At 41.5% G+C, this 13,311-nt stretch overlaps 2 protein-coding genes across 13 annotated transcripts in view; both read left to right on the forward strand.

Annotated features, from left to right (window-relative positions):
- The window catches only part of ZFP90 (ZFP90 zinc finger protein), a 35,210-nt gene extending 29,122 nt beyond the window's left edge, over positions 1-6,088 (forward strand). For 7 of the 10 annotated variants that reach the window (XM_058441141.1, XM_032157736.2, XM_032157735.2 and 4 more), the window contains one exon: positions 1,970-6,088. In XM_058441141.1, the coding sequence (XP_058297124.1) occupies positions 1,970-3,621 (1,652 nt within the window). In that variant the 3' untranslated portion in view covers positions 3,622-6,088. Of the gene's footprint in view, positions 1-1,914 lie in introns of all 10 variants that reach the window. The other 3 variants (XM_032157744.2, XM_032157743.2, XM_032157746.2) reach the window with 3 other exon arrangements.
- Positions 1-13,311, forward strand: part of CDH3 (cadherin 3) — a 163,934-nt gene that overhangs the window by 1,963 nt on the left and 148,660 nt on the right. For 2 of the 3 annotated variants that reach the window (XM_058441136.1, XM_032157731.2), the window contains exon 2: positions 6,120-6,187. The exons of the other annotated variant lie outside the window; for it this stretch is intronic. The gene's annotated coding sequence lies outside the window, so the exon portion shown is untranslated. The remainder of the gene's footprint in view (positions 1-6,119; positions 6,188-13,311) is intronic. 3 annotated transcript variants of the gene reach the window in all.

Raw genomic sequence — 13,311 nt, forward strand, 5'->3', positions numbered from 1 at the left:
ATGTTTTCAAGGTTCAATCATGTTCTAGCATGTATCAGTACATCATTCTTTTTTACCATTGAGTAATATTCCATTGTATGGATATATCACATTTTGTTTAATTATTCGTCCGGCCTAATGCTTTATCTTCTTAAAATTTCTGACAAACCATTGCTATTATTCTCTGTACTTTACTATAGAAAATAGAAACTCCCTGATTTAAAAGTTCCCTATCATACCTCCAGTATTATCCTTCTATTCCTGCTAAAACAGATCCCCTTAGGTTGAACTTCTCTTAATATTTTCTGTAAGCAGCATATCTTTTCCCTCATTAGGCAATATATTCTGCCTATCCAAAGCCATTTGTTCTTCGAGTTCAAGATCTATCTAATCCATGAGATCTGATATATACTAATATATTTATTTATTTCTTCCTTTCCTGACAAATATCATCTATATCATCTACACTATAAAAACTCAGATTTAATAATATGCCATCCGATGGTTTTACCCTTTTTTAGTTGCCAAAAGATTGTCTTGTTTCTATTCAAGCTCTGTTTATTATTGTATTTCTATATATTTTATCTGTGTGGCAGAGCATATAGAAAGCAATCAGAACTTACTTGATTGATCAGTAAGTAATCTGGTTAGCAAGAAAACTTGTCTCATTTATTTATTTCAACAAGCATTTTTTGCATATCCCACTGAGAACAATCCTTAAAAAAATTACAAGGCATTCTCTGTCCTCAGGATTTGAGCTGATTCTTATTGCAGGGTAAGGAATTTGGGGGTTTAGGGCCTTATTGTGATTTCCTCTTTCAACAGTTTATTATGAACGTTTTCAAATAGGAAAGTTGAAAAAAATTTTACAGTCAATACCACATACCTACCACCAAGATTATCACATTTGTTGTTGTTAACATGTTATTTTATTTGCTTTGTTACCATTTTGTTTTATTTGCTTTATGATGTATTTCTTTAGCCATCTATCAGTCCATCTTACTTTTTGATGCATTTCCAAGTAAGTTACAGGCATAATTACATTTCACCCCTACACTTTTAGTATGTATGTCATTAACTAGAATTCAATTTTCTTTAGTTTTTAAAAGAAAATGTTACATACAGTGAAATGTGCAAGTCTTATATGTACCATCCAGTTGGTTTTGACACATGCATTCACTTGCCTAACCCAAATTCGTATTGACATAGAACATTTCCATCACTCCAAAAAGCTCTCTGCCCTTAGTTTTTAAAGGTTATCATTCTTAAACCCTAAAGATTAATCAATTTGCTTGTATCAGTGTTCTGAAGTAAAAACAGGGACTTAAAGATCAATTTATTAGCCAGATTGAAATAAATTTTTTGGTCAAGGGAGGTAATTAGTGTAGAACCAGAGCTCAAATAGATGAAAACCACAGTACCAGTTGTAAAGACAAAGATGATTTGCCTCCTGATCAAGGACCTCCTTGATCTCTAAGGGTTATACTTTACAAACTGAGAAAATGCAGTATTTCAAATAATCTTTTCAGTTATATTGCTGGGTACAGATTTTCTCTGCAGCATTTGGAGACCTGGAACTTCAGAGTTGACAGTAAAGAAATTATGAAATGGATATATTAGGAAGACAGATTTTGTGGTGGTTTATAAAAGGATAGGAGGCATGGAGAGCATATAGGATCCTAAGATGGACTATGATCCTGTTCCATTTGTATCTGTGCCTAACACAGTCCTGCTCACTTATTTCCTTATTTTCTAACTAGCCCTCCTAGATGGGCTTTCCTCATTCTCTGGACTTACCACATACTCTGGATCTGCAGTCTTCACTATCATTTCTTCACTTTTCCTTTTCTCCATTTTGGGTCTTCTCAGGATACAGGACTAATTTCAAAACTGAGTCATATGTAACTTATATCTCTTTCTTCATTCCTACTCTAGCAGTTTATTTCAACAAGAAGGAGTAGGGGACTTTTGTACTTTGGATTTCTTTCAGACTGGAAGACCAGGCCTGAAGTCAAATCCTCACATTTGCAGCAGGATGTATCAGAAGTATCCCACTGCACACATGATCTCTCACATGCTACATTAGAAGACTCCTGGGATGTTAGCAGCCAGTTAGACAGGCAACAGGAAAACTGGAAGAGACATCTGGGATCAGAGGCATCCACCCAGAAGAAAATAATTACACCACAAAGTTTTGAGCAAAATAAATTTGGTGAAAACTCTAGATTGAACACCAATTTTGTTACACAACTGAACATTCCTGCAAGAATAAGGCCTAGTGAATGTGAGACCCTTGGAAGCAATTTGGGACATAATGCAGACTTACTTAATCAGAATAATATTCTTGCAAAAAAGAAACCCTATAAGTGTGATAAATGTAGAAAAGCCTTTATTCATAGATCATCGCTTACTAAACATGAGAAAACTCATAAAGGAGAGGGAGCTTTCCCTAATGGAACAGATCAAGGAATTTATCCTGGAAAGAAACACCATGAATGTACCGACTGTGGGAAAACCTTTCTCTGGAAGACACAGCTTACTGAGCATCAGAGAATTCACACTGGGGAGAAACCCTTTGAATGCAATGTGTGTGGAAAGGCCTTCAGGCATAGCTCATCTCTTGGTCAGCATGAGAATGCTCATACCGGAGAGAAACCCTATCAGTGTAGTCTCTGTGGGAAAGCCTTCCAGCGCAGCTCCTCCCTTGTTCAACACCAGCGAATTCACACTGGAGAGAAACCCTATCGATGTAATCTATGCGGGAGGTCCTTTAGGCATGGCACATCCCTCACTCAACATGAGGTCACACATAGTGGAGAGAAGCCCTTCCAGTGTAAGGAATGTGGGAAAGCCTTTAGTCGATGTTCTTCCCTTGTCCAACATGAGAGGACTCATACTGGAGAGAAACCTTTTGAATGTAGCATATGTGGGAGGGCTTTTGGTCAGAGCCCATCCCTTTATAAACATATGAGGATTCATAAGAGAGGCAAACCTTACCAAAGCAGTAACTACAGCATAGATTTCAAGCACAGCTCATCTCTCACTCAAGATGAAAGCACTCTTACCGAAGTGAAATCCTACCATTGTAATGACTGTGGGGAAGACTTTAGTCACATTACAGACTTTACTGACCATCAGAGGATCCATACTGGAGAGAACCCCTATGATTGTGAGCAGGCTTTTAGTCAGCAAGCTATTTCTCATCCTGGAGAGAAACCTTATCAATGTAATGTATGTGGGAAAGCTTTCAAAAGGAGTACAAGTTTCATAGAGCATCACAGAATTCATACTGGAGAGAAACCCTATGAATGTAATGAGTGTGGAGAAGCCTTTAGTCGACGCTCATCGCTTACTCAACATGAGAGAACCCACACTGGAGAGAAACCCTATGAATGTATTGACTGTGGGAAAGCCTTTAGTCAAAGTTCATCTCTCATTCAGCATGAGAGAACTCATACTGGAGAGAAGCCCTATGAATGTAATGAATGTGGGAGAGCCTTCCGAAAAAAAACCAACCTGCATGATCATCAGAGAATTCATACTGGAGAAAAACCCTATTCTTGTAAGGAATGTGGGAAAAACTTCAGCCGAAGTTCAGCTCTTACTAAACACCAGAGAATTCATACTCGAAATAAACTCTAGGAACCATGAAATTAAGGAATTTGCAGAATGCTTTAGTTAAAATGTTGTTTTGATTCAGGATCAGAGGATTCTTAGAGAGAGAGAGCTTGGGAATGTAATGAATTTTGTGTGTGTTTATACATTGTGTGTGGAGAAAACTGCCAGTAGACAGATTTTTTTTTTACATAAATAAAAGACACATTCTCAGATCTGATTACAGACTAGTGTAAAAACAACTACATATATGTAGCTGGTTGGGGATGATATGCCTATATGTTGGACTTTGCTTTTGAATATATGTATGCAGGATATCAAGTTTCAACATCTTGACTTGTGACCCCCAATGTCAACAGCTTTTTTAAAAAATAAATTCCTGCAGTAATGACCAAAACTCATTTTAAAAATTGCTTAACATCTGCACTCAACTGCAGCTCTTACATTAACTTCACCATGGAAACCAGTTCCAACTCCAGGAAGTCACCATTCAAAGAATTAGATCAACTAGCCCAACCACTTCATTGTACAGATGAAGAGACTGAAAGCCAAAGATGTGAAGTAGTTTCCACAGTATGATACAGCCTATAAGGGTAAAGCTGGGTTAAAAATGCAGGTTTCCTGGATTTGGGGCCCCATGGCCTTGCCAGTGAAAAGGTTATTTTCAGACTCAGAGGGCTTTAAAATAAATTTTAAGATACATCAGATACACAAACATTTAATGGGCATCTATGGATTGGACACTTTGAGAATTCTTAAAAGTATAAGTGGCAGCAAAATGTATGCAAATTTGTCACTATTTAAAGCAACTTCTTGGAGGCTTACAAACCACAATTTAACAGAAACTGCAGATAGTTGAACTACTAGTGACTTTTTTCCCCTTTTCCCAGTTAAAATTATACTTTCAGCTAACATATGCCAGTTTCACAGAACTATTAAGTCCCCTTATTGTACTTTTTACAGCATGCCCATGAAAAAGCACTGTCTTAAGCCTACAGTATCAGATAAATGGGAAAACAATAGAAAACTAAGAGGAGAATTTTCCCCTGTTAATTTTATTGCAGAAAAGTATAAGTCTAATTGTCCATTGCCATAAATTTTGTCTTTTACTCAGAGAAACAACATGCACCGGCTCATTTTATGTGCAAAGAAAATGTTTCACCATTAAAAAAATTAACTTGGCTAGGTATGGTGTCTCACACCTGTAATCCCGGCACTTTGGGTGGCTGAGGCAGATAGACTGCTTGAGCCCAGGAGTTCAAGACCAGCCTGGACAACATGGTGAAACCCCATCTCTTTAAAAAAAAAAAAAAACTCCAAAAATTAGCTGGGCATGGTGGCATGCAGCTGTAGTCCCAGCTACTCAGGAGGCTGAGGTGGGAGGATCACTGGAACCCGGGAGCAGAGACTGCAGTGAGCTGAGATCACACTACTGCATTCCAGCCTGAGCAACAGAGCAAGACACACACACACACACACACACACACACACACACGTCAATTTGTTTTAGTTCTATAATGCTTTTCCATTAGTAAAGCAACAGCTAAGCTTCAGTGGCCTGCTTCATCCCCTAATGACTCCCATGGGCTATCCTAAAGGAATTTCCAGAACCTTTGTTGGTGTGTTGACATTGACCATGCAGACCAATTTGGGCACAACTGGACATTGATTCCTTTTACACAACAGCTGCCTCCTAAAGATAGATAAATTTTCCCAGCCCTAAATATGAATCGTGGGGCAAGATGATATTGGTGGTATTGATGGTGAACCTTTCCTACTGGATTCTTTGCATGCCAGATAGCAGGATCCATTGCCTTTCTCTCATCATGGATGGCATGCGGCAGCACCCAAGTATTCTTCATTCTTTGCAGGGAAAAATTTTGCATGAGGGCTGAAATGTAGTATGTGTAGCTCAATTAGTCTCTCCTCTGTGATGCAAAATGGAATATTCCATGGCAGATCTGCCCTTCTGAGATGCTGACCATCCAAAACACCTTGTTTGTGGTGCTCCATGATTAGCTCACACACAATGCCAAGGCTATGCTTGTATTGTCTGATACATAGTTTGACAATGGGTAATTCTACTCAGACCCTCCCTACTGATTGGCTAGGATGCCTGTCAGGAACTCATTTTGCTACTGGTTGTTTGGGGATCCCCATAGTGGACTACTTTCAGAAATGGCATGAATTGTAACCGAGTGCTGCCCGCACTGTTATGGAAGTTTATAAAACCTTAGTTCCAGAAGACCCAAAAGAGATTACTGGTTTGTGTTTGGAGCTTGGCCTATATCCAACCACCACTCTCTGAACCTCAGCACATCTTCATTGACAGGGAGGGAGCCCAGGACATATGTGTGGCTCATTGACTAGAAGGTTTTCTTAGTCCCAACAGCCATACACCATGCACTTATGGATACCCAGCCTTTTAGGGCTACATGAAATGCATCCTTGTAACATCGTTGTATTCTTTCAATAAATAGCCTTCTGAGTTGAATGGGAGTCAGTTTGTCTTTTTCAATTTTCAGAACTTGGCTAAGATTAAAGAGTGGTGCACCAAGAAGGAGGAATTAACTGCTAAACTCATCACAGCCAGGTGAGTTAATAATAGCTACCATTTATTGAATGCTTACTACTTTAAAGACATTGTGCTAAGTGTTTCACATCTGTCATTTCATTCAATCCTTATAGCTTCTGGTTAGCAGTGTGGTGGTAGCTCTTGTCTTTGCCCAGCATTTTCCCCCTTTTCCTCTTGTAACAATCTGATTGTATTGACTGTAGGAACCTAAGTCAGGGTGTCCCTGGGGCTCACTGATAGTTTTAGGGGCAGGCATGAGACCTCATTCAGCTAATCAGAGTCCTTTGCCAGAATTTTTTCCAAGTAGAGCTGGAAGGAGCCCTACTTTGGTCTTTTGTGTTGCTAGGCCAAAAGATAAAGGCCTAGAGCTTCCTGGAACCTGATTTCTTACCAGAGATGGGAAGTAGGAGAGGACAAGGTTGCCATGATGGTGTTCTTGTTTCTATTTCCTGATGTCCTTAGACCTGGCTCAATTTCTGAAGCTCTCCTTGGGATTCAGGAAGCTCCCCATCAGTCCAACAATTTCTCCTTTTTGCTCAAGCTAATTTTTTATGTTTCTGTTGCTTGCATTAAAGAAACCTAAAATATGTATGATATACTTGTATCTGCCAGAGCATCTAGCGCACCTCCATGGAAGATAAGAAAAGACTTCTGCACTTTTAGGCATATTGATGGTGGTGATGCTTGGGTTTTTTTATAGCTGCAGTAGGCTTTTCATTTTGCAGTATTCTGACTTTAAGATTGAGCACTTTTTAAAAATACTAAGGTGGTTAATTCCTACTCATCTGTTAAAATGCAAATGGTGCTTCAGGAAAGGTTTTGCTGACTCTTTTATTTCAATTACATTGGTCTCCCTTTTAAAAATTTTCATGGATTACTGTTAATGTCCTCCATGTCACCACAGTTTGTATTTGTGATTATTTGGTTTTCTTTTTCCTACACTAGATGGTGAGTTCCAGGAAGGCAAGAATCCATGTCTGTTTCGATAGCTCTTTTTATTACCCTGCTAATTAATGCCAGGCATATGGTAGATACTTAATATAGTGATATAGTGTTTTAAGTAAGCAATTGAGTGGTAGACAAAGAAGACTGGTAGGTAAATGAAAAGATGCTCAATCTTGAAGTCAGAATATTGCAAAATAAAACAATGTAGTACTGTTTCCTACCAATTAGGCTGGCAAAAATTGAGAAATCTGGCAGAGGGGTATTCGAACTTTTATACACTGCTGGCAAGAGGGTAACTTGGTATAATTATTTTGGGGAGTAATTGGGCAATATCCAGTAAAATCAAAGCTAAGCATATCTCATGTCTCAGCAATACCACTTGGAGATACATACCCTAGACTAGAAGTTCTCCCATGTGAGCAAAAGAGACACACACAAAGATGTTTATTGAGGCAGTGTTTTAAAGAGTAAAAATATGAACACAACAGAAATACTGGGAAGTGAATAGGTTAACAATAAGTCGTGGCATATTCTTTTTGAGACGGGGTCTCGCCTTGTCACCCAGGCTGGAGTGCAGCAGTATGATCTCGGCTCACTGCAGCCTCCACCTCCCAGGCTCAAGTGATTCTCATGTTTCAGCATCCCGAGTAGCTGGGACCACAGGTGTGCAGCACCACACCCAACTAATTTTTGTATTTTTAGTAGAGATGAGTTTTCGCCATGTTGGCCAGGCTGGTCTCGAACTCCTGGCCTCAAGTGATCCATTTCCTTGGCCTCCCAAAGTGCTGGGATTACAGGTGTGAGCCACCGTGCCCAGTCAATCATGGCATATTCTTATAATTTAACATACAGTTTTTAAATGAAGGAACCAGAGCATCTGGCAAAATAATAAAGAAGAGCCTAGAGCTGTCTATTCCACTCCTATATCCATCCAGCTAAATGTGGCTGAAGAAAAACAGAACTATGACGATTAGTCCCACTTTTTTTTTTTTTTTTTGAGATGGAGTCTCGCTCTGTCACCCAGGCTGGAGTGCAGTGGCATGATCTCAACTCACTGCAACCTCCGCCTACCAGGTTGAAGCAATTCTCCTGCCTCAGCCTCTGAGTAGCTGGGACTACAGGTGCACACCACCATGCCCAGCTATTTTTTGTATTTTTAGTAGAGATGGGGTTTCACCATGTTGGTCAGGCTAGTCTCGAACTCCTGACCTCATGATCTGCCTGTGTCGGCCTCCCAAAGTGCTGGGATTACAGGCATGAGCCACTGTGCCCAGCTGATTAGTCCCACTTTAATTTCTTGTATGCTAACCTCCAGCATTTGTTTTCCTATCCAGTCATTGTCCCACTCTTTTAAGTTGCTATTTTATGACTTCTCTCTTTAACCTCTGCAGCACTTCGCCCACTCCTCACTCAGCTGGTGACCTTATTTCCTAGTTAACTGAGAACAAGAAAAGGAATCAGAAGAGGCCAGGTGCAGTGGCTCACACTTTTAATCTCAACACTTTGGGAGGCCGGGTGGGCGAATTTCTTGAGCCCAGGAGTTCGAGACCAGTCTGGGCAACATGGCAAAACTCTTGTTTCTACCAAAAATGCAAAAAAAATTAGCCAGTCTTGGCCGGGTGCGGTGGCTCATGCCTGTAATCCCAGCACTTTGGGAGGCCGAGGCGGGCGGATCACGAGGTCAGGATATCGAGACCATCCTGGCTAACACAGTGAAACCTTGTCTCTACTAAAAATACAAAAAAATTAGCCAGGCGCAGTGACAGGCACCTGTAGTCCCAGCTATTCAGGAGGCTGAGGCAGGAAAATGGCGTGAACCTGGGAGGCGGAGCTTGCAGTGAGCCGACATCACGCCACTGCACTCCAGCCTGGGTGACAGAGCCAGACTCCGTCTCAAAAAAAAAAAAAATTAGCCAGTCTCATAACCTGGTCCAAAAAAATAATTTTTTTAAAAAAGGAATCAGAAGATAATTCCTCTTCTCTGTGCATCTTATTCTTGCATTCTTTCTGTTGCTATGGTTGACACTTTGTTCTCTTATCTAAGATCAAGTCCTCCTCTAGTGTATTAGATCCCATCCTTAAACTAGGGCATAATTCCTACAGTTGTTCTCTTTCTTGCATTTTTTGTTTTTGGTCTACTGGATCTTTCCCATTAGCATAATAACATGTATTTTTCTCATCTCAAATATATATATATGTGTGTGTGTGTGTGTGTGTGTATATATATATATTTATGTGTTTATGTGTGTGTATGTGTTCTATATCCGCCTCTACCTACCTACCACTCCATTTCTTGCATCACTTAATAGTAAGATTCCTCAGTAGAGGTGTGGAATACTCGTCTCTAGTTCCTTTTCTTCCATTCACTCTTGTACCCACTCCAATCAGGTATTTGTGTCTGCTCTCATCAAAGATCCCTGATAGATTCCATGTGGCTAAATCCAGTGGTCTTTTTCAGTCCTATTGATGCAGGCAGATGGGCCCATACAGGTGCTTGGCTTCTCCCAGGAAAGAATTCAAAGGCAAGCCAGTGGTGTTAGCAAGTTTTACTGAACTGGAATTGCTCCTGTGAAGCACATCCAACTCCTAGGCAGTGCAACCCAAGTGAGCACTTGTGGACAGTTGGCTAGCTATATTTATACCCATTTTTAATTACATGCAAATCAAGGGGAGGGTTATGCAGAAATATCTGGAAAAGGGGTGGTAATTTTTGGATTATTGTCATGGAAAGGGGTGGTAACTTCTTGGCCATTGCCATGGTATTTGTAAATGTCATGGTGCTGGTGGGAGGGTCTTATGCTAATGAGCAATGAAGGAAGCTAGAGGTTGCTTTTAGCACTGTCTGCTGGTTCCCGCCATTTCTTCTCTTTATCCTGTTGGGAGTGGAAAATAAGTACTGCTGGTCTCCTACCTCACTTTTACTTGTCTTTTCAACATTATTTGATACATTAGTTGATCACTTCCTCACAGTGACCCTTTTTTTTTCACTTGGCTTCCAGGTTACACTTACTAGATTTTCTTATCCTTTATTGACAGCTACTTCTCCCAAGTTATCTTTCCTTGCTCTAGACATAGGAATTCCCCCAGGGCTCAGTTCTGTGAAAGGGCCATGTATGCAAAGCAACCCTCAGATGCTGAAGGAGCTGAGAAACAAAAGAATGAGGCAGACAAATCCAGTTTGTCGGTTTGGGTGATTTTTTAGGGGATACTTAGAGACAGAAGTGTGGTCTTGGGTGGCCGGAAGGTAGATCTTCACACCACACCCCATCAGAACCAGGGCTTGTATCTTGGGGGAAAGTATACATGCTGTTGAAGGAATGTGCTGAGGGAATGCTCCGCGTATCACAGCTTATGATTTCTGCAACAGCATCAAGGGTTGTTTTGAGGGAAAGGAAATAGGTGTTTCTATATAAAGAGTAATACATCAACTAGACATTTTAGAGGCATTCCCAGACTGAGGGTTAGTCAGAAGTCACATGGTGGATTAAAATTTAAAATCGCTATTTTCCAAACTAGTCTTTATTAAACTCATTTGAAAGGCAAAAAAAAATAGTAAATAATAAAATTTAAAACTCTTGTCCTCACAGTGGTGCATAGGTATTTGTTGCATGTGCCTCTGTGAATGTTTAAACTCATTTACAGTTAAAGTTGGCCTCCTTTTTCTTATCTGATTCCTCCTCCCAACCACCTGCTTGGTTTCCCTCAGGGCATAAGCCTGGAAAACTTGTACACCAGCACACCTGAAGGATTTGGGGGAAGGAATAATGAGCACTGATGCTCCCCAGAGTGAGAAGCTGATCCAAGCCCAAGAAAGAAGGGAGGGACCCAGCACGGTGGCTCACGCCTGTAATCCCAGCACTTTGGGAGGCCAAGGTGGGAGGATCACTTGAGGCCAGGAGTCGAGACCAGCCTGAGCAACATAGTGAGACCTCATCTCGACAAAAATAAGTAATTTTTAGAAAATAATAAGAAATTTTTAAGAAAAGAAAAGAAGATCTTGGCACTGTCAGAATCAAGCAAAGCGTTGCCACTCCCCAGAAATGCCTTTTGAGGCACCAATTAAAAAGAAGGGAGGGCAGAGGAGCAGAGGGCCTCCTGCAGATGAGGAGCATAAGTGACTATTTGCAGGAGTTGGTGGAAGGATATTACTAATTTTTGCTAATAACTTTTAGTAAAACCCTGGTAATTTTGGAAAAACACACTTTTTTAACAAACACTTTTTTTTGAGGTGGGGTCTCTGATGCAGTGGTGTGATCATAGCTTATTGAAGCCTCAAACTCCTGGGCTCAAGTGATCCTCTGTCCTTAGTTGCCCAAGCAGCTGGGACTACAGGTGCATGCCACCATGACCAGCTGACAAACACTTTTTTTTTTTGCCATTTGGAAAGGTAGCAGACACACTAAAAGACAAACACATTTTAATGGATAAAGGAGTTAAGAAATCTGGACCTGAATTATAATGGTATTTTATTGAGCTGTGAACAGGAAGTATTATTGTAGTAATTAATGGGGCTGTTATTCTACTGTCTGCATTAAAAAACTGGCAATTTGCAGTTCCAAAGTTAGAGTTCTCACAGGATCTTGACAGGGACTTTTCTGTTGGCTTGGAGTTGCTGATAAAGCTCGTAAGGTGAAAACAAAATGTCACATTGCTTTCTAAAGGGTGTCATAGAGACTGGACACACGGTCCCATAGGACTCACTAGATGTAAGATTCACAGAGCCACTTGACCCTTGGCCCCTATAGATATAAAAACCATGTAAGGAGGTTCTGATCCAGAGGAGACGGGCCTCATGCTCCTGGGGTGAAGCCCCTACCCCACCCCTACAGGGGTGGGGGACTTGGGCACCAAGAATGAGATATTGGGGGATCTGAAAGCGTGGGAGCTTGGCATCTCCATCTCCAGCAAAACCACAGGCCCACTTCACAGCTGTCACCTGGATTTCTTGGGAGAACTTAATGTTTGTTCCTTAAAATGTGTTCCCTGAAGTGTGGAGGTGGAAGGTGGTAAAGGATCGAACAGAGAGGGGTGCCCACAACTGTCTGGAGATTTCAGAAGGGAGGGGGCTGCTGCTGGCAGTAGCCCCTAGCAGCAGAGTGGAAGATCTCTAAGGGTCTGCATTGGTGTTATCCCTGGGAAGGAAAGGATAGGACCACTCCATCTGTTTTCCTTGACATCAGAGATCACAAGTCAGGATTTCAGTGGTTCCTGGATAGGTTGTCATTATAATTAATTGTCCAAACAGGGACCCTGAGAATGAAGGGGAAGCTAATCAGACGGGAAGCTCAGATTGTGCTCTAAAACCCAGATGTATGCTCGCCCTGTACCTGGAGCTCCTGGGAAGGAGGACAAGTGGGCAGGAGCCATAAGGCTGTGTCAGTGGCTGCTCTGCCAAACTCACCTTGAGACTGGTTAGAGGCAAGGATTGCATGAGGCCCAAGGGAAACTAGGCTGCCCTGCTGTGAATCAACACAGAGAGCTGGGATGAAGCTGGACCCAGGGGTGCCATCAGGGCAGGCCACAGGCTTCATTGCCAGGTGCAGTGGCACACTTAAAATCCCAGAACTTCAGGAGGCTTGAGGCCAGCAGGTCCAGGCTACAGTGAGCCATGACTATGCCACTGCACCCCAGCCTGGGTGACACAGCGAGACCTGTCTCTAAAAGCAAAACAAAACTCTATATATGGTCAGACTAAGTTTCAATAACTGAAAGTAAGCAGAAAATTGTATTTGCTCAGGTTAAGGGATCCTAACATGGGATTTGATAGTGTTGAGGGATGGGAAGGCATTTAAAGGGTAACATCACACAGGTTAGAAAGGTTTACACCACGAGTTTACAATTAATAATAGGAAGATCTGGGTGTGCCTTTTAAAGAGGTGTCCAAAGGAAGCCCACTGGCATCCTCATACATTTTATGAGCTGAGGTTGGGATGTGTAGTTCCACCAGGTGTGTTGCACACACATGTCGAGAGCACCTCCTGAATGCAGGGACATGTGGCACAGCTAGGGACTACATTCCCCGAAAGCCTTAGTGGCAGCTCACTTCCACTTCTGGGCTGAACGTCTTCCCTCGCAGTCGCTTTTGGTCTGCTCGGCCACATGCATTGCTGAGTTTTCGCTTCCTTCTGAGTGGCACAGCGTGGGTACAAGCTTGGCTGCGTGCCTTTCTCCAGGTTTTCTGCACACGGACAAGTCAT

Source organism: Hylobates moloch, unplaced genomic scaffold, assembly GCF_009828535.3.
Source record: "Hylobates moloch isolate HMO894 unplaced genomic scaffold, HMol_V3 SCAFFOLD_6, whole genome shotgun sequence".
Classification (NCBI taxonomy): Eukaryota; Metazoa; Chordata; class Mammalia; order Primates; family Hylobatidae; genus Hylobates; species Hylobates moloch.